This window comes from Equus asinus, chromosome 1 (assembly GCF_041296235.1).
Source record: "Equus asinus isolate D_3611 breed Donkey chromosome 1, EquAss-T2T_v2, whole genome shotgun sequence".
NCBI classification, from domain to species: Eukaryota; Metazoa; Chordata; class Mammalia; order Perissodactyla; family Equidae; genus Equus; species Equus asinus.
This window is the reverse complement of record NC_091790.1, coordinates 139,075,809-139,096,616: the sequence shown is the minus strand read 5'-3', so window position 1 is coordinate 139,096,616 and position 20,808 is coordinate 139,075,809. Positions and strand designations below refer to the sequence as shown.

General features: G+C 36.8%; 1 protein-coding gene across 4 annotated transcripts in view; it reads right to left on the bottom strand.

The window, feature by feature from the left end:
• Nucleotides 1-1,781: 1,781 nt before the first annotated feature.
• Nucleotides 1,782-20,808, bottom strand: part of DYNC1I1 (dynein cytoplasmic 1 intermediate chain 1) — a 282,823-nt gene continuing 263,796 nt past the window's right edge. For all 4 annotated transcript variants that reach the window (XM_014859410.3, XM_070508726.1, XM_070508715.1 and 1 more), the window contains 2 exons: nt 19,134-19,259; nt 1,782-2,723 (listed from right to left, as the gene is read on the bottom strand). In XM_014859410.3, the coding sequence (XP_014714896.1) occupies nt 2,613-2,723; nt 19,134-19,259 (237 nt within the window). In that variant the 3' untranslated portion in view covers nt 1,782-2,612. The remainder of the gene's footprint in view (nt 2,724-19,133; nt 19,260-20,808) is intronic.

Below are 20,808 nucleotides of genomic sequence, written 5' to 3'. Positions count from 1 at the left end.
TAACAGCCACTCTATCCCCTGGGGCCTTTACCAGAGTACAAAATCACATATCCCAAAAAAGTGCCTCAAAGTCAATGAATTCTTGCTTATCCAGTCTTACATTCTGACCCCCTTAATCAAACTCCTCAAAATCCAGTCCCAGTGCTACTCCCCTGACCCCTAATGGTACATGCTAATTCTTGCAACACTTTTGGTGTGTAGTCTCTTTACTGCCTTATCAGGGCAGCATGTCTCCTGCCAGGTTACAGTGATGTTGGTCTGACCCTGAGAAAGAGAGAGGGAAAGGTAGGAGAAAAGAAGGAAGTGAGGGAGAGAGGAAGGAAAGAAGGGATGGAGGGAGGGAGGGAGGGAGGGAGGAAGGAAGTTAGTTTTGGACTGCAGTACAGCTCTAAGAATGTTTTAGCAATGCTGACAGGGAGTCCTTGATTCAGTTACCTCTCAGAGAAGTCCCACATTTCCCGGGAACAAGCCTGCCTAAGTATCCCTGCCATGCTCAGGCTTGGCTGGCAGCAGCCTGTGGGAAGCCTGGCCTTGGTCAAACATGGTGACAGATTTCAGAGTAAAGCAGCTGGAGCTGTCAGTCAGCTATGCTCTCTGCAATAGGAGATCTGAGAGGCAAATTTTCATGGTCACCACATTTCATCTGGTATATCAGCTGGGACGACTTAAACGGCTGTGGACTCACTAGGTATCTCTCTATCCACATGGCCAGTCCCTGTTCAGCTTGGGCTTCTGTATGGCATGGAGGTCTCAGGGTAGTTGTACTTCTTACACAGTGGCTTGGGGACCAAAAGTGAGTGCACCAAGAGACCTATAAGGAGGCATGACCTTGTCCCGAACCCCACGTAGCGTTGCTGCCCCCATATCCTGTCAGTTACACAAGGTCAGCCAAGATTCAACGAGGGTCGGGACTACTCAAGAAGTGGGAGACGGTCATGGAGACCAGCTCCCACAGTGGGATATATTCACATATAAAATCTTGTCATTCTTCATGTGCTTACTACAAGTGACTCTGGCCTTTGCAGTTTTCACAGTTCTCACTCATTGAATCGCTCAGCATTTGCTCTATAATAACAACTCATGGGTTACTGGTTACTGATTTATTCTTGGTCCCTTACTGTATGCTTAAGAAACTTTTTAATAGATTGCTTTTAAACCTAGTTAAAACACCCACATTTTATCTTTAAAAATTTAACTTCTGTTTGCAAAGAATTTCAATATCTATATACCCTAGGCCACTTAGAGAAAAGCATATCATTATTTTAAAAACAGAAATCTCACAATTCAAGGAATCCCTACCAAGGAAGCACCATGGAAATTCTCTTCCTAAAAAGCTGAAAGCCTGTCTTCAAGTGTTTTTCATGACTCAACCACTATTTATTTTAATTCTCTCCCGGCATGAAATGACTTAAAATTTTTCTATTAAAGTTGTTTATAGACATGTTTCCTGGTCCAGTAGCAATAAACATAATTTTCTGTTGTAAATAATAATAATAATAAAAAACCCCAAAATGTGTAGTGCCTTTGGTGTTTGTTCACCTTAGCCAGTTTTTCTTACTCTAACATTCGAGAGAGTCTTTGGGCACGAGCAGCTCTGATGAAGGAGGCAGGGGAGAGCCTTCCCAAAACCCAGTCTTGTTTAAGTCCAGCCAGGTGGGCTGTCTGTAAATTCATTATCAATCATCTTTAACATGACCCTAAGGTCTCTCTCCCACCCTCTGTGATAGTGGAATTCCAATCAGGCTTTCCCCAAACGAAGGATTTATCCACACTCGTACAGACCTGGTTTGGAACATTTTATTGGCAATACTGGTATCATATTTAGGAACCACAGACTTTTGTCAGACTGTGTTAGCTTGAATGACAAGTATCAATGGTCAACTATATTTGAAATATTGTTAAAGTACCTAGAAATAATAGGCATTAAAGTTCATTCCATTCACTGCAACAAACCTCTAAAGATTTCATGTCCTCAGCGGAACCGGCATACTGTAATTGTTATTTGGAACTTAATGTAACCTCAACAGCAGCAGAGAGACAATACGGTCCTCTCGTTACGCACATGCTCTAGGATCGTTTATTTTAATGCTTTCAAATAAATATGTTCCATGCAGCACACCACAATAAATAAGGAGCAGCAATGTTCTTCTAGTAAACCCATTCATAATGTGAGTCACCATGTAAAACACCACATCTCAAGTCTTTGGCCCTGTACCATATCATGAAGCACACCACATCTGCACCTAATCATATCTGGCTTCATATGGATTTAATAGGACTATGCCAGAAGTGCATGTAAGCACAAATTTAACCAGAGGTTTCCAGCTATTAAATACAGCTTCTAAGTAGTTAAAAGGCAACAACTAAACCCGTAAAGGTTCCCCCCCTCATTTTTGAGACCGAAATATAAAGATACAAATGCTCTGGTGAATTTCAAGTCACTGGAGAGTAGGGTGGGATACACTTGAATACTTGGAGCAAAGCTGGCACAATATGGCACCCAAAATGTCACGGCAATACTGATGCTGAATGCACACGAATACAAGCGGATTGACGACTGCAGACGCTGAGCTCTAGAAGGTGAAGGTGGGGGTGGGGGTAGCTCATTTTTACTAGGCAGATAACTCAACGGTGCCTTCCTCCTCGCTATCAGCTCTGTTAGCACGAATCTCCACGAGGGTCCTGGCAAATCGGGTCCATTCATCATTGTGGGGAACTGCAAGCTGCAAAGCAAATTATTGGAAAATGGTGAATAAAATCTCTTTTACATCTGAAAGCTTTGAAGGCCACATGACTGTTCCTCCCAAAACAGACGTTTCCCTGTGAATGTACAGGAAACCAGATCTTCTTTGAATCAGTCAGATCCCAGAAGTGTTGCTCTTACACTGACAACTTAGGAGAACACGCAATGTCATTCTCAGAAGCAAATTCACTTGTGGAATTTATAAAACTTTTAAAACTTAACGTAAGCTGTACAATTACAAGAGCCACGTTAAAGTTCTTTCAGCAATGAAAATTCATCATAAGAAGACCAGACTTAGAGTAAACACAGCAAAGCAAATAAAAATGGCATTACTGGCTAGGATTTTGAAATAACCGTGGCATTGTCTTTCAAAGTCAATGCTATTGATCCTCTTTAAAAAGTGTTGCTAATGTGCCAGTATGCAAAAGTATAGCTTACATATACAAAGAAGTTTTACTACTACGAAATAATGCTTTGGCTTTTCCAGCAAGATCTTATAGGATGACACCTATGAATAATAGTAATAGTAGCTAACATTTACCAAGAGCTCTAAGTACTTTACATGCACTATCTCACTCTTCACGACAATCCTATGTAGGGTAATATTAGTATTTCCATTGCACCGAAGGAGAAATCAAGGCATAGAAAGATTAAATTATCTTATCTTACCAAGGTTGTATAGCTAGCAAACATCAGTGCCAATGTTATTTGGTTCCAGTATCTGCCTCCTCAGCCAGCATGCTATACTGATTCACCAAAAAAAGGGATTTATAAAATTTCCCAAATAATATCCTCTTTTGTGTACAGTTCAGTGAGGAGAAAATTAACCCCCACTCAATACAAATTGCATGTATAAATTTTTCTTAGCTGATTTAAAGAATAATGATTTCTCCACATAGCATCCAAAAATGAATTGCTTAAAGATATCATGCAAGTGTTTGGAATTAAAAAAAGAAGGATTTGAAGATGAGAAACAGGAGGAAGTAGAAGTCTGAATGATTTTCATATAGAATAAGACTGATTTAGACTGTGGAGCCACTTTCTTGGAGGATCGCCCTAGAAGATGGGATAATCCACTTTCTTGGAGGATTGCCCTAGAAGATGGGATAATCCACCCATGGGTACCAGTGCTGCACATGCTACCCACATATTCTATAAACATTAACAACACACATCCATCCCAATCAATATACATTTTTGAAAATAAAAAAAGAGGGAGCAAATAAATCTAAGCTTTGAGATTACTTCTACAGCTGAAAAATTACCCACTACATACAGCCAAATGATTAGCACTTTAAATTTTTATTACAGGAAATGATATTCTCAGACACTAACTGTCCAAGACAACTTACTAGAGAGTGGCACTATCATTCTACAAAGTCTATCCTGCAATTAGCATTGTAGCACTAAGGTTAAATGTTTCAAGAATATAATTCTGGAAATGAAAAAAGGTGAGGAAGTAAGTTCTACTGATTTTGAGAAATACAGTACCAATAAGAATTCTCTTATAGTCATATGAATGAGTTTTTGAATGGTTACATACTTCCTAGTTATTGAAATGAATTCAAATTTCTTTTCAGGCAATGACACAAGTCCACAATAGAATTGAATGACACTGTTACCCCTCTGCTCAGTCCATTGTCCCTACTTTCAGCTCTTCCCCTATGTTCCAGTAGTCTTCATTTTTTTCTTAAATTTTAGAAAATACTGCCCTGGAAAAATGAAGTCCTCAAAATAAGCGATACAAAAGAATTAACAAGAAGCATAAGCAGCAAAGGGTTGGTATCATAGTTTTATGAGAGAATAGGTCCACTATTCCTTTTCTCTCCTCCAACTCCTGACTAAGCCCTTCCAAAAAGAACCAGAAAACAAAAGCCCAAGAGGAAACAAAAGCCAATCATGATAACATATTTATAACTTCTTCTCATATAAGGTGAGACTCAAGCTAAAGCTAAAGCACCTCATAACTTCATATAACTTTAAATATTGGAAAAAAATAGGTCTTACCAATAATATACAAAGAGCAATATACTCTAGGAGTTTTGCTCCTAAACATAACGCTATATTATTGGTTAAAATGGTTAAGTTTAAGTTAACATATAGTGCCATATGTAATGTTTTATTGCTAGCAATATACAGAAATTATATGCTAAAACAAGAAAGGAGGTAAATATGTTTACATGTAGTAGTTTCACGTAGTAGTAATGGCAAGACTGTTAAGAAACGACACTTACAAAGATTGTGAAACATTAAGGTTTGGACATCTGCCCAGATACAGTTTGGGACAGAATTGAGTATCATTTATGACATATAAAATTGCACATTTAACTTTTCAAAAATAAATTTTATTACGTTTCAATATTTCTAATAAACAAACAAAAATACCCCACAATGGAACTACATTTGACATTTTCCATGGGGGTGGGAGTAACAGTACTATAATACCAACACTTGTCCTTAAAAATACAGATTTGCCCTCAAAAAGGTTTCACAGTATTCTAACATATCTTGTCCTCTTTTAGATCTGTGAAAGTTTCGCTTCAGTTGGAAAAATATTAGAAGTTTGTTTTTTAAAAAAACTTGTTCTGTCAAGTATTTTCCTCACTAGAATACCATAAACTTCACAGAAATGTTAGTTTGCTTGCTTCAAAAAAATTCCAGAGAACTCGATAAAAACACCATTGCTTCTAGAAACTTCAATTCACTCACCTCATCCTATTACACACTTTTTCATCTAGTTGACTATAAAAATAACCCAAGATGACTGTAATGTTAGATTTAGAAGGTGAACTGCAGACTGCCCCATTTTTAGAATTAAATATCACCATCAGGAAGCACTTTAAGTATAATCTTAGCTTGAATGTGTGAATGTGTATTCACAGGCTGTTTCCACACCCAAAGTAATAATTTTTGGCATTTGAATTACTTGTAGGTAAGTCCAAGCAGGTGCCCTAACAAACAAGAAGACCACTCTTGCCTTTGACATCTTAGGCTGTAAATAGCACCTGTTTGGACAGAACCGTCCTTACCCTTAGCAGTTCCTAACTCTTCTCACCTGGTATGCTCTGAATAGAAATGGCTCGAAAGGAGGCTCATGAGCATAAATGCACCTGAGACTTTCTCTGGGCGACTTTTAATCCAACAATACCTTAATCATTAAGCAGCAAAAATCTTTGCTCATGTTTCTTAGTTAAAGAAAAAGACTGCTCTCATATCCTCTAACTAGCATGCAAATTTATTCAATCAGTAGGGACTGAGTTCCAACTGTATGCCAGACTCTAGGCTAGGGATTAAATATACAGCAGTGAATCATTTTGGCGCATGATGAATATGAAATACAGAGGAAAATTAATTATCACGTTTCCTTAGGTCAAAATGTGTGAGTACTGCCATAGTTTTTTCTTTCTTTTTTTTTAGCTTCACTGATGTTCAAAAAGTGAATAGCCTAAAATTTACCTTCTTACAGTGACAACTGCAACATTGCCTGGTGTTGTATGTCAAGCTAGTAGCAGGGAAGCAAATGGCATGTTAATGACATGGCTGTAGCCTCTCTTCAAGTTTTTATCAAGGCATTAAAGGCTAAATCTAGAGTATCACCATGGATTTTTTTTTTCCCCTTGAAAATAATAGTTTGGAATAATTTTCAAACAATTTACATTTGTGATAGGAAAAATATTCACAAATTTCTAATGGTGATGAAAAATTTCAATCAATTAAAAAATATATAAGAAGCACTGTGAAGGAAACAGCCTATAGTTGTATTAAGAGAATGCTAGAAAGAAGGACTTGTAAAAATTGTCCAGTATTGTACTGAATCAAAGCGGACCTGGACACATTTTTTGTCTTCATATTCATCCACTAAAGTCCACATCCCAGGTCAGGAATGACAAAGATTTTCCCACTGCTTCATAAACAGAGTTCACCAATAGCCAGTTCACCCTCTGTCAGATGACTGTTTTCTAATTTTTTGCTAAATGTCTAAAGCATTTTTATGCCCAAAGGATTCAGGCCTCTGACTGCTGAGATAAAATCTTAGCTCTAAGATTGACTGCCTTTTACAGATATGACATAGCCCTATTTTTTACAGCCAAGGGAACTAAGGCCAAAGGTAGTTTCTGAGGTAGCAATCTGGCCATATGGAGGAGGTAAAATGAATCTCAGATTTGGACAGGAGACGTAAGTCCTGCTCTCATCTTGGTTACTCGCAATGGTCAGGCACTTAACCTGTCATTGCCTCAGTTGCAAAATGGGGATGACGGTATCTGACCATCAAGAGGGATATGGAGAGGATGAGAAAGGTAATCTAAGTGAAGGAAGCACTATGAGCTCATCATGGAACAGTCACGCATTCTCCCTCTTTAAAGGAAGGAACACCTTCCTTAAAGCGATACGTAAGTGGCATACATATCAATTCTATTGCATTTTTGTAGTTTTGTTTTTGTTTTCTTTCACAATTAATTCTGATGATTGCTATGTGAGGACATCAAGGAACAGGCTATCTCTCTTGAGCAGGTAGGAAACAGAAGTACAGGGAGCTAAATGATTTGCTAAAGACCATGTAACTTTCACATGTTTGTATGGGGCCATCAGAGCCTCGCCCCTTTAAGAAATGCCCCCATACCAAGGCAGAATGGCAGGCGGGAAATGTGTTTTGAATCACTTGCTAAAAGATTCTAAAGATTGTGTTTTTAATCTTCTAAGATTCTTGGGAGACAAAAGGTCAAAAATAAAAAGCAGAAGTCCAAAAGTTGTGGAAAAATTCATGAAAATTAACCATTCTAGTCCTCTCCCCACCCCCACATCAGCGGCTGTGTCCTGGATCTGCCCCCTGCCCCGTGCCTGAGTGGACTGAGGCTGCCTCTGGACCCGGCCCCACTCCACCCCCGGAGAACTCATCTGTCTAACCACTGGGTGTCTTGGCTTCCTGTGCACTTTAAGGAAGGCGTAGTTTGCAGAATAAGTAGATTTTGAGAAGGGAGGCAGGGTTGACTTTTTTCCACTCAGATATCAGCCAGATCATGATTTTTCTCCCAGCCTGCCACTATTTGCTGTGTATCCTTAGGAAACGTATGTTTTAACATCTCTGATCTTCACTTCCTCCTTTGTGAGAAAGGAATTTTGAGACCCGACTTCTAGGACTGTTGTGAATGTTAAATAAGACAAAAACGTGTAACGAGTTTGGCACATTATAAACCCTGAATAAATGACACTGTTTTTCCTCTTCTTCCTTCTTAATGCTTATTCTCCTCTCCTCCAATTTTTTTTCCTTTCTTCCCTTTTTCTTTCTTTCATTTTCTTCTTTTCACCTAGATAGAGCTACATATTTTTAGAATTATACCTTATATCTTATCACATTTGCTTTCAAAAACCCACACAAATCATTTCCTAAATAGTCACACTTTTAAAAACAGCTAACTTTCATGAGCCGAATGTGCAGAAACGGTTCTCTCAGATCCCAAGAAAAATTCTGTCAGAGTTCTTTTTATTGCTCATCTAAAAACCCAAATTTAAAGTATAAGTATTCCTTATAAAGACACACATATGTATACATACGCATAATAGTTTTCCTTTTTCAAATCTGACCACTACAGCTTTATCTCGCCGTTTCCTTGTTACGGCACTTTCCACAGTGGGAGCCTGCATTTTTAGTTCAAGTCGTCAGGCTTTGTAACCGCTGAACATGCTGTTATAAAAATCAAATGACTTTTTATAACCAGGGTTAAACACACAAATATCATTTATGTGTCCCTTTTTATAAGCACACGGCTAACCATTTTGAATAGTCCTCAGTCAAGCTTCCCTCATTTGTTAGTAATTTTAAAGGGTTTCTAGGCCCTAGCAGTCGATTTCAAGAGCTGTACTAGCTACAGCAACTCCTACCAGCCCAATGCTGGATTTTTTATGGCAAAAATATTTGTCTCAGGCATTACATAGTATAAAGTAGGTTAATTAAAAAAAAATCTTGAATAATTAAGACAGAAAAGCATTCTGTAATTTCAGTTTGGTTTCTCAGATACGTTAAGCATGGCAAACAAATTAAAATGAGTAGGACTCTAGGTTTCAGGATGAATATTCCCTGGACGTGTGGTTCATCAGCATCTTTGTAATCTTTCAATTAAACAGAGTCATTAAAAAAGTCTGGGATGATTATGTTAACCATTGATTCTGAATAGATACACGACAATTCATCGCCTGTATCAACCTACAAATTAAAGTTTTCTGTTAAAAAGATATCTTACAAATTACCTCTTTATTTTAATATGCATTGACTTTTTTTTATTAATGCGTTTACAGAAACCGTGGAAGCCTACGTCAGTTTCCACAGAAGGCCTGCTAAACCCCTCTAAGCTCTGAAAGCTTTTAAAAAGTACAATTATTAATGGCACCCCAATTCAGGAGACTGTGGATTTACTAGTACATAAATACACGTTTGTGTTCGGAGGAAGCCTATATTTTTTAGGACAATTCCTGTTGCCACACACACAGATGGAAGCAAAGTGGGAGGTAGCAAGCAATGCAACAGCCACTGGAACGAGCAAGCGGACTCGCTTCACATAAATACAGCTCCACTGTATTTAACTCTCGGGAGAGTCTAGCATCACTGGTAACAATGGATGAAACCACGGACCCAAATTCCAAGCCAGAATGCAGTACACAGAGGGCGTAAATATACAACAGTGTTCTCCCACAAAAAGATATACTGTGTGGGAACAGTATTTACATCAGCTTTAGAGAAGTCCAGAAAGTAGGAGTTACATTAGTCTCTATTCTGTAACATCTGCTATTACCATACAGTAGGTTAAAATTTCTGTGAAATTTAGCAGCATGCTAACCTATAGTAGTGTGATGATAGCTAACCATTTTTGGTAAAGAAAGAATTTCTTTTATCTGAAAATCCAATCTAAGGGAACCCTCATCCACCCACAAAGTTTGAGATCTCTCTACCAAAGTTCTTTCCTAGTATCTTTAAATGAGTGGTTGACTTTTATAGAATGTTCGTTAGAAAAACTTTAAAAAAATCCATTATTATCCAATGAAGGGAAGAAATAAAGGTAGAACATAAAAGTCAAAAGTAAATAGTAGCAAATACGGGTCTATATTAATTTCAATAAGCCAGAAAATGCTGAAGGAAATTATTTTAAACACGATTCTTAAAAAATGAATATTTTAAAACAGTCTTTCTTACTGTTAAAATTTAGCATTATAGGAAGCATGACAAAATTCTGAAGTTTTGACCTGTGGAAGAAAAAAAAAATCAAACAGCTGAAGAAAGAGTTAATTCAGTAAGGCCTAAAGATGACCTTGTTCACATTTGTATTAAAATCTTGTCCTCCTTTCTTCCGAAATCTTTTAAGCTCTGTTTTTTCTTATTATTTGGAACAATCTATTTCTCTGCCCAAAAGATGGAAAAAAATGCTAAAAACATTGGCTGACGGGAGATAATGGAAAATAAACTTTTTAAACTCCAATTACCACTCTTTTTCCATAACACAAAAGATCAAGAAAAATGACAGAGAAACGAAAAAGCATGTGCTACTCAAGCTGATCTGTCATATTAGCTGACTAAACACACACCCCTTCTCTTCCTGATATTATTAACTATAGCTTTTCTAGTAAATTCCTAGCAACCATTGCATCTAAGCAGTTTTGACAAAAAGAAGGCTTATTGCTAAACACCTTAAAAACATTTACCAAGGTGATAAAAGAAATGTCATTCCCTCCTACTGAATGTTTGGGCATAAAAGGTATTTTTATAATGTAGCTCACGATTTACCATATCTATAGTGTCCAAAAAAAGCACAATGAAGAGGAAGCATTTTTCCAGTGGTTTGACAGCTATTTGAATCAACTGTTAGGCTTTCAGTACACTAGTGGCCAAGTGCTCCCTTTGAAAGCACAGGAGGCGAGAGGAACTGCGATGGAGACTGACGGGGAAGGACAGTACTCTTTTCTAAATATATTTTATAGTTAAATGTCAGGACTGTTTCTTCCTGATCATCAATCTATAGTCAACTTGGAGGCTGCATTCTGAACGCTCCACACAAACTTTCCTTCAATCTTCAACTTCACACGTGAAACATTCATTCACTCAAATATTCATTGAGTGCCTACTATGTGTCAGGCACTGTGTTAGGCTGGGTTATCCTGTCTAAACAGACAACTGTCAAGTATCCGCTTTGTGCATGTTTTTCTGTTTGTGGCACCCTAATGATTAGAAAACTTCTACTTGATAAGAAAAACCTCTCAAAGGAGGGTGGCCAAACTGAATTTTTTTTTCTAAGTCAAAAGGGTGGCTAGTCTTTAGGATACTAGAAGGTGTTCACTTTTTGCCTAAGCATCTTTAATGCTAAGACAAATAAAAAGAAAATATTTCATCTAAATGTTGAGAAACTATTGGCTGGTCATGAGGAGAAAAGATCTTAGGAAATGGACCACCAATCAATTTATCTACCAGCCTAAAAAGTAAGAGTGCAAAATTTCTTCTACAATGTTAAGCTTTGATATTCCCTAAATGATAAATAATTCATGTTTTAAAATGTAAAAGATGTTCTGATAGCTGACAGTCTCAAAAATTCACGCAAACCTTCCTTGGAAGTAGAATATAATGATTCATTCACTTCCTCAATTTGCAAGTCCAACCTATATGGCATATAAATATTTACACATAAGCACACATTAGCAGATATTTGATTTCATATTATATTTTAGATACACCAATAGTAGCACACATACACACATAAGAAACAAATAACTCTGCATTCTAGATAGGCCAGTGTTAATCTCGACTCACAGATGACTGGAGCAGCTTCCTGCTCGGCTGGTCTAAGCTATGATTTGAGGCTACTGTTCTAAGCAGTGATTTTTCAAGATGAAATTTAGCAGTTTTGAAATTCTAAAACTAAACACAATTTTGTCAGCCATAAAAAAAATTAACACTATAATTAATGACTGCTTCAGAATCCAAACTGCTATTGAAGATGACAGTTTGAAACCACAGAAGAATCATAAAAATTATTAATTATACAAACTGGTACTTGTTTCAGAAGGTTTATATTCATAGATCATTTATCACCAAAATGTGAATATATGAATATTGCAAATTACTACACACACATTAATTTGGTTTTTATAAAATTAGATATTAGGGTTTTCTTTTCATTGAATCAACTACTCCATAATACACAGAAGTCATAAGTATTTTCTTACCAATTCAGAAAAAAAAGTGGCTTGAAAAGACATTAATCTATAAATCCATTTTTATAAACTAATGCTACCTGAATAAGCACACCATTTATATAATAATTAGTTTAATCATGGTCTTCTACATATATAATTATCAAAATGAAAGCCATTGCTACTACATTCACTATAAGATGAATAATTATAATATTAATTGGAATTAATAGCACTTTTTCTTTTCTTTTTTAAATTAAGCACTTTTCCTAGGAGAAATCAAGTTAATACTAAAATTACAATCATACATTTAACCAAATTATTTTATTTCAGATACATATAATTTATTATGACAAGGAAATGAATTAATATATTATTTTAAAGTAGCTTATTCTATATAATTATATTTATTAGTAACCCCAAATCTGCCCACACAAATATGCCTTTGTGCTTTTGACTTAAGTGTATGGCATTGTAGCTATGACAATAAAAACTCAGGTAAAAATGGAAACGTCCAATTGAAAATCGACATGTTTTGTTTTTATGTCATCAAAGATCTAAATGTTATTGACAGAAGTAGGTATTTGGATTTTCAGTTTTTATCTGGACGTTTGACACCATGGAAGAATTTATGCCAAAGTCTTTTCTTTTCCATGGAAGGAAAACCAAAAGAAACGTTTTGCATCAGCTAAAGAAAATAACATTGTTTATCCATTGAAGAATAAGCCAGTACTTGCAAAGACTTTCAGAAATCTAGCAACTTATGGCCACAGTCACTTAATGAGAAACACAAGTGTTGTGGGTGATTATAACTGGACTTTGGTAAGCTGAGCCCAGCTCTTCTGGAGGCTGCCAAAGCTTAGCCACACTGTCAGGTTCATCACCAGCAGGGCAGAATGGCCTTCATAAAGCACAATAATTAAACTGACTGATTTCAAATGCAGTTCTGTTTCATTAAGAAACTCTTATTTGAATTAACCCCCAAATCTCAGTTTAATTTCATATTTTGTGTGTGGCACACCCCCTTCCCCACGGAGGGGAGTTATTGATATTCAGGGCCCAAATTTTTGATGCAAAATTGATGTAGGCCCTGTCCTACTGGAAAACATGAAGTAGTTTCACAAAGCAAACAATTACTGCTGAGCATAAGCCACTTAAAAGCCATAAATGTATTGTATTTATTTTGTGTCACTCAAATTGTTTTAACTCCCAGAACTTCTAGTTAATCAGATGCTACTACATTGAACTGCTATGTAAAGTGCAAGAGAAATGGCTCATCGAATCTCTTTCCTTTTATTCTTATTCTAGGTGGCTATGAAAACTCTTTGAGGCGCTTTTTAATAGTCTTTGTACATTACACCTTGACCATCGTTCTAAAGTATGTTACGGAGGTCATCTTTCCTGGTGGGATCCCCAATAAACTTTTCATTCTAATTTGTCATTTTAGCTTTAAAGTATACTCAAATCATGCTCTACGTTTTCAGCAGTTACATTTGATCTCTCATATTCACCTGTATTTTTCCTTATTTTTCCAGGCCTTTGAATATATTAACAAATGTCAAGTTTATTGTACTTACTGAAATTGGAATAAAATGACTGCTATTCTTTTAGCCCCAAAATAGTCACATCAAACAAGCTATCTGAAATGCTGCCACAGCTCAGAGTTAAAATTTGAAGATGAATGCACGTTTTCTTAGGTAATTAGCGAATGAGATACCAAACAAAGTTAGGGTGATAAGACTTATTCATCTCCCAAATTACAGTTTTTAAGTTGCCATTTTACTTTTCAAATTCTGCTTTAAGCTGAAAATGATTTTGGAATTTTATCATTTGACGACTCTAGAAATATAATCAGGGATTTGAAACTTAGGTGTATTTATCACAACTGAAAACAAAATCTCCCCTGGAAGAGGTTAATGGAAAAAGAAATAATAGGAGGTGAAAGATAAACTGCTTCTTTCAAAACTGGAGCTGCAAACAGCATTCTAACTAATTCAGATAAGCAGCAAACATAGTTGTTAGGGGATATTTATGACAGCCGCATCTGTGTGACAGCACTGAAGCATTAACAATGGCAACGGGCTTTCTATAAAACACATCTGCAAGAAAGACAGGTAGATAGGCTGACTATCAATCATCAGGACACGTGAATAATTCTATACTCACTGGCCCATGTGCTGTTCAAATCAGTTCCGTATATATAGAAAAGCTTGCTATTCAGTAAAGGAGCCACGGCAGTGAGTAATTTTTATTTTTAATTCTTTAAAACACGTGTATTTGCACATCATTAAAAAAATCCAATAATGATTAACAGCTCTCTAAGAGTGTATTCTGAAGCAGAATACACTCCACATTTTCAGGTTATATTTGTAGTTAATTTATGACTTGTTATCTTACCCATGTTTCAGTTAATTGAATGGGATCGTACAGCTCCAAAACAAACACATTGCATTCCATGGTTTGAGGAGAAAAATTCTCGAAACTTATTCAATAGCTAGGCTCATTTTTAATTTAAGATCTTTGAGAATTTAAGTGGTGTACGCAACCACTGTCTTAAGTAAATTTTAAGATGCACAAATAGAATAAAAATTATAGCCAAATAATAAAAGGGGTCTTCTCTGTCTTTCATTGAATTCACATAACTTCCATTTATGCTAATAGGCGTTAAGCACCTGCTCTGCAAAGAAAATAGACCCCATCTGTGAAAATAAATGTGTACAGTATATTTTCCAGATACAATGCTGAAATCAAACAACCAAAAATGTTTGCTATATAAACAAAGCATCATGTGGCCTACCTGAAAACATTGCTACTTTATATTTTATTTTTCCTAAGTTATGGGCCCTCAGATATTACTCACACCTTTGCCATTTAGATGTAACAAAAAGAAAAAAAAGAGATGGACAAACTCAATCTGGTGATTTCAGTGAGCTCATACACAATCCTCTGTTTACCCCTTCAGAAGTTCATAATAAATTGCATCAGTAAACCTGGATTCAAGCCATTGCTCTCGACCATCATCTTAAAAGTCATGGAGGATAATTGGACGTAACAGAGGAGGGCATGATCAGGGGGCACTGTGCTGGGACTCCCTGCGGCAGCTGCAGCCTCAGCTGGGACGGGAGATGAGGCAGACGATTGTTAACAACTGGTGACACCAGAGTCCCTTTCCACAGTGCCCTTCTGGTTGAGTGTCAGGTCTCACAGGAAGGCATCTCTACCTGGACTTGAATGAGGATGTTTCCATTGGTCATCACAGAAGTCTCTTATCAGAGAGTTCTTGACTGTTGTCAAGACAAAAGGCTGTCTCTCTCCACCCCAACTGTAGTAGGCAACATAGAGATATTTCCCAAAACTCTATTACACTTTCAGTTAAAATTACGATGTGATCAAAATAGGGCAGTGGGGAGGTGAGTTAGAATCTCCAGTACAGTTTCAGCTCTATATTTACGGGCCTCATGATGTTTATAACGCAAAGTCATTGCTATTCTCATTCAACGTTTTTAAACAGTCTTAAGAAACAGCAGTCATAAGATCATCCTGCATGTACTACATTTAACCACATTGCTAAAGATTTCTTCTTCTTCCTAATGGTCTAGGTCAAGGCCCAAATTTTTCATTTCTGATTTGAGTCATGAGTGATATTAAGAGTAATACTCTTGTGGACAGAATTGGCTACCTAATTTGCAGGGCTCAGTGCAAAATGGAAACTTTGGGTGCCGTGTTGAAAAATTTCTTAACAACTGCAAGATGATGACAGTAGAGCTTTAAACCAAGCTCGGGGCTCCCCTAAGCACAGGGCCCTGTGAGACTGCACAGGTTGCACCATCATGAAGCCAGCATCGTTCTTGGAATAGGACCTTGGCAAAAGATCACCTGCTGCCCTCTCTTTTCTCCTCAGCCTAACAGAGGTCTCAGTGAAATCAACCATGGGAGAATGAATGTGACGTGTCTTCCCGCAGACAGACACCTATTCAATGTTCCCAAGGAAAATGGATTGACAAAGTGGACTCTAAAAACTAACATTCACTTTCCTGTACAGATTATATTATAAGGCTTATATAAAAATGTTGCATCTTCTTTCCTAGAGGGTTCTACAAAGCAAAGTTTTCCATCCATAGGCCAGCATGACCCTGGTGAGGGGTTCAGTTCCAACGGGGACCAGAGGCCAATTTTGAATACGGATAATGGTAGCACAGTGTACTGGCAATTTGATCCTCAATACCATATTTTTTCTCTTCCTCTATATTTTTTCCTTTTTAAATCGCTTCCTGCTTAAACCCCTTCCTTCTTGTCAGCGATGCACCAGGCTTAGATTTGACCTTAAATTCTAAGTGGGCCAGCTTGCCATGAAGGCACTCTGGCTTTCTGCAGTTTGGGTGATTTGGAAGGCTGGGGAGGCACTGTTCAGAGGGCGCCCTTCTCCTCTAAGTACAGTTATGCTCTGTCAGTTCTAGGCTGGTGAACAAGTCGGCAGGAATTACAATAATGGCAGCATTTGCCCATGAAGCGATCTACTCTCTCTCAGAGGTGGGCTTCAGCTAAGCTCAGCTGTAGGAAAGTCATCTTCCCTTTTAGTACATGGAGCCCCTACACAGTTGGTCCTCAGAGATTGAGAAGAGGGCAGAGAGCTGAGCAAAGAGAAACAGAAAAGCCCTCCTATTATTTTTCCTCAGAAATAAATCTGAGGTAAATTTGTAAATACCTTACAAAAATACTAAAGAAAAAACTCATAGTTGAAGGCAAAATTATCCAAGTTTTTCTGAGCTATAGATTGCTTTGTATATAATCAAACAATACAGAAAGAAGTGTTCAAATGTATAAGCCTATCCTGAGTTTTGGTCATTCAGAGAAGGGCTAGACGATTATAATATTACCAACTCTCAATAAAAGAGTATATCCTTTTTTTTTCTTGGTAGTGAGTTTGTAGGGATAAACAACCCTACAAATTGTTTGGCCTATTATATGTCACAGAGATTTTTCTATAGCCTGTCTAGACTCCAGACAATAGGCGAGACTGGCCTATAGTGGCAGACATTTCTATAGTCTGTAATATCACTTAGAAAAGTAAGTGCAATAATACAAAAATGAAAACCAGCCTGACCTGCCAGTACGATAGTAAAAATATGAGTGTAACAACACTTTACAATTTAGAAATGATAATAGCAACCTCGAAAGAAGTTTTAGCAGCCACATATCAGCCAAAGCAACTTTTGTAAAATTGTATATACTCCCAAAATATGAGTCATATTCAAGTAATTCTATCCACAGGCTATAAAATCACTTTATTGCAGGAAATTCTGTATATATGTCATGTTGTGTTTTCTTATTGCAAAGAGATGTTGTGTGTGTATCTATATATGTATATGTGTATATATAGATTATATTATATATACACACATAATATTTGTGGTCAACATATACACTTTTCAAAAGCCCTTTTTTTAAATAAACCAGATTGTTAAACTATTCTGCTTTCCAGCCCTCTTGTATAAAGCAAAGCAGCACATCATCGTAAGAGAGTTAAGGGACATTATGTATAAGCAAGGAAGGTGAAAAATAGTTTTAAAATTTCCTCTATTTTCTACTATTTTGTTTCTGAGCATGTCTCCACATCTATTTCTCTTCCATAATTACACTTGTTATAAACAAAGGAAAGAAAGAAGAGAGAAAGAAAGAAATCTTGTTTGCTATTTTTTTATATAAAAATAAAGAAATCCTTCTTTGCTAGCTTTTTAATTTTTTAGTAAATGAACCAATGAAGAGTATTTGTTTTTGTTGTCGCTGAGTTTTATTTTGATGAAGATCATGAAAAAGATGCACTGAATATAAAGAATACTCACTAAAGAAATATTGCCGTAAAACTAATGGCAACATTTCGATTCAGAGGGTATTCTCTTTCCCAAAGACTCCAACCTACGTCAATAGTCACCCGACCATTTGCATCTTCACCACTGGGGATGAATATTAACAGAGTCTTTGTTGCTGTTATGACTCAGCTTGTGGCATCAAGAGTAGTCAAAGGGGTGTCTAACGAAATAGATAACGCAGTAAAACCAAGAGATTCTTCTAGTTGTTTTACTTAGAGTTGTACAGCCCAAAATAGAAAACTCTCATCTCTAACGTCACTCAGTTTCTGTCTCTGGCTAAATTAAAAAAAAAAAAACACACACCATCCAGTTTGTTTCAACACAATCAACTCTACCATATAGCAGAATATAATACATCATCAAAAGCTCCACTGTCGAACAAACCACCTAGCAGTGCCAAATTTAGAGAATGCTGATTGATGAAACCATAAAGAATCCTGCTCAGTGCTATCAGCTAAGCCCATCCACCGGGCACTCACAGAGCACTTCCTAGGCCTAGGATATTATGCATACAAATGTGGTATATTTTCCCAGTGGAATGCAAATGTTAGATTCGGATTACGCCAAAATAGCATTACACAACACTCTTTTTTTTGCTTTGCTTGAAAGTTCAATAATTTCTTTGTCTTTAAGGAAAAAATTCTTTAACCTCATCAGAAATGAAGGTTTTTGTTAACACTTTCTCATATAATAAAAATAAACATAGGTTTAAGTACAACTGATTGAAAATGTAATATTAAATAAAGGTAGTATAAAAATTCAAGGAGATTTATCTGAAATAAAAGATATAGTTTTTTCCTTTTCATATGTGCCATGATATTCAGGAATACTTTACATATCATGTAACAAGGTATATCAGAGAGGTATATATCTTATAAAATAACTGAAAACCATGAAAATGGTATAAAATTCTGATTCACCTCAGGCTTCTTAATTCGCTACACTTTAATTAAAGAGTAATAGTAAACACTTCAATTGAGCATAGCACCTACAAGCTGACTTTTCAAAGCAAACAACAAATTCCAAATTGAACGTTGGCATGATGAATTTGGCAAACTTTTCATTCTCATGAAATTGATGGGGAGTGCCACGCTTCATCACAGGATAGCTAGGAATTCTCCAGCACCCCGAAAGGACATTGGATCATTAACCAGTGTCCTGTGCATGGAGACAGAAGATCAAATTAGGCCCTGAGGAAGTCTCGCCAAGCTCCCACTGAAGGCAATGGAAATTTGCAAGAGCACTTGAGAGGGCTCTTGTGGCCCACAAGATCTTGTCAGTAATTTCACTGTCTTTAAACTAGATATATAAGTCAAAAAATAAAACAAAACCCCCCAAATATGTACCTCTCCAACATCATAGATCCAAATACGGCCTTCTGAGTCCCCAACAGCAACTTCTTTGCCAGCTTGAGCCCAACGAACACGGTTTAGGGCGGACGCCCCCTCAATGGCCACACTTGCTGTTGGAACCTGCCAAAGGGGTTACGACAGAAACAAAGAATCTCTGAATATGAATTTAAATATACAAATTTACAATGATATGTTTAACTGGATGAGTCACCACTGCCTTCATGTGCATGAAGTAATATACATCCCTTGTGCAGGGGTAAAAAGGATTCATTGTTCTTAAATCATATGCTCCACTGAATTAAGGGGTAGAGAGGAGACACTTTAACAAAAAAAAGAAAAAGAGGGAGAGTCTTTTTTCCACAGTCAATGGGCAGTGAGTGACACAAATATTTCTTTGGATTATGCAGGGTGTACATCCAACATACAAACACAACAGCTAAATGTGATACTTTGTGATCAGGTCATGATTTATGGATCGATGGAGAGAGAGATGTCAGGACTTACCAAGATTAAGAATACTATACAAGGCAGAAGGGGGGTGTATGGTGGAATAAAAGTCATATTAATACATGTCTTCAGGAAAAAAATATGGATTGATTCCTCAAAACCTCATTGGGGAGAAGACGATCAAAAGAAAGAAAAGTATGCAGGAGAAAAACTTTAAAACCTCAAATTCTCCTCCTTTTCTTTTTTTTTCTTTTCTTTTCTTTTTTCTTTTTCTGTTTTTCCTCCCTCCTGGCAGTACCAGGGTGTAGGAAGTGATCCATAACTTTGGAAATGTCCCCAGGGTCATATCCTGATAGAATGTAGCCATCTATTTGTAGAAAACGTCTTACATCTCCTTTAATAAACACCTGAAGTCTGAAAACATTGATAATTACAATAATAATTATTATTAAAGTGAACTCGAGTTGCCGAAATGGAACCTACAGTATTTGTTACAAGAACTTTAGTAGAATTTGGAAAAAAGAATTTTGGTGGGTCTATCCCTCTGCCGTCATGAGTTGTAAACTCTTGTCTTTCACGTTGGAAGTTTATAACCGATATAAACATCAGATCTCCGAGCCTTCCACAAGAATGCTGAATAGGAAATGACAACAGACCATTGAAAAAAAAAGGTAAATGTTAAAAGAAAAAGAAAAAAAAATAGTGAAAAGAGGGCCACCGAGATCATCTCACACCACAGTTTAAGACCTGTATCTAATAAACACATCGTATCAGGATGGAAACATGACATGTACTGTGCCTTAGCACTCCCGGCGTTCGCTTATTCAGGAATTGAAACCATCTGTTTATAAGAGATTATTGACCCATACCTATCTTTAAAATAGCAATAAAAACTCCATCACATGTAAGAATGTATGTTTAAACTTAATCTTGCAATCAATAAAAATTCTTTGGCCCGCTTAAATCACTATCTGTCAATTGTGAGCAAAAATGTAAAGCAAAAGTCCCCAGTCCATTTATTTCTTAAAAAATACACAATTTCTATAATAAAGGTACCTGCTGTGCAGGCTGGATCCTGAATTTTTAACCAAACTTTTCAAGGGCCAAAACAGTGTGAATTTAGATGGGCCAATATTCTGTCAATACGCTTTATTATTAGTGGGCGACTCAGAAAAACAAATGAGAGATTCAGGTATAGAGTTTACACAGTTAATTTTTAACT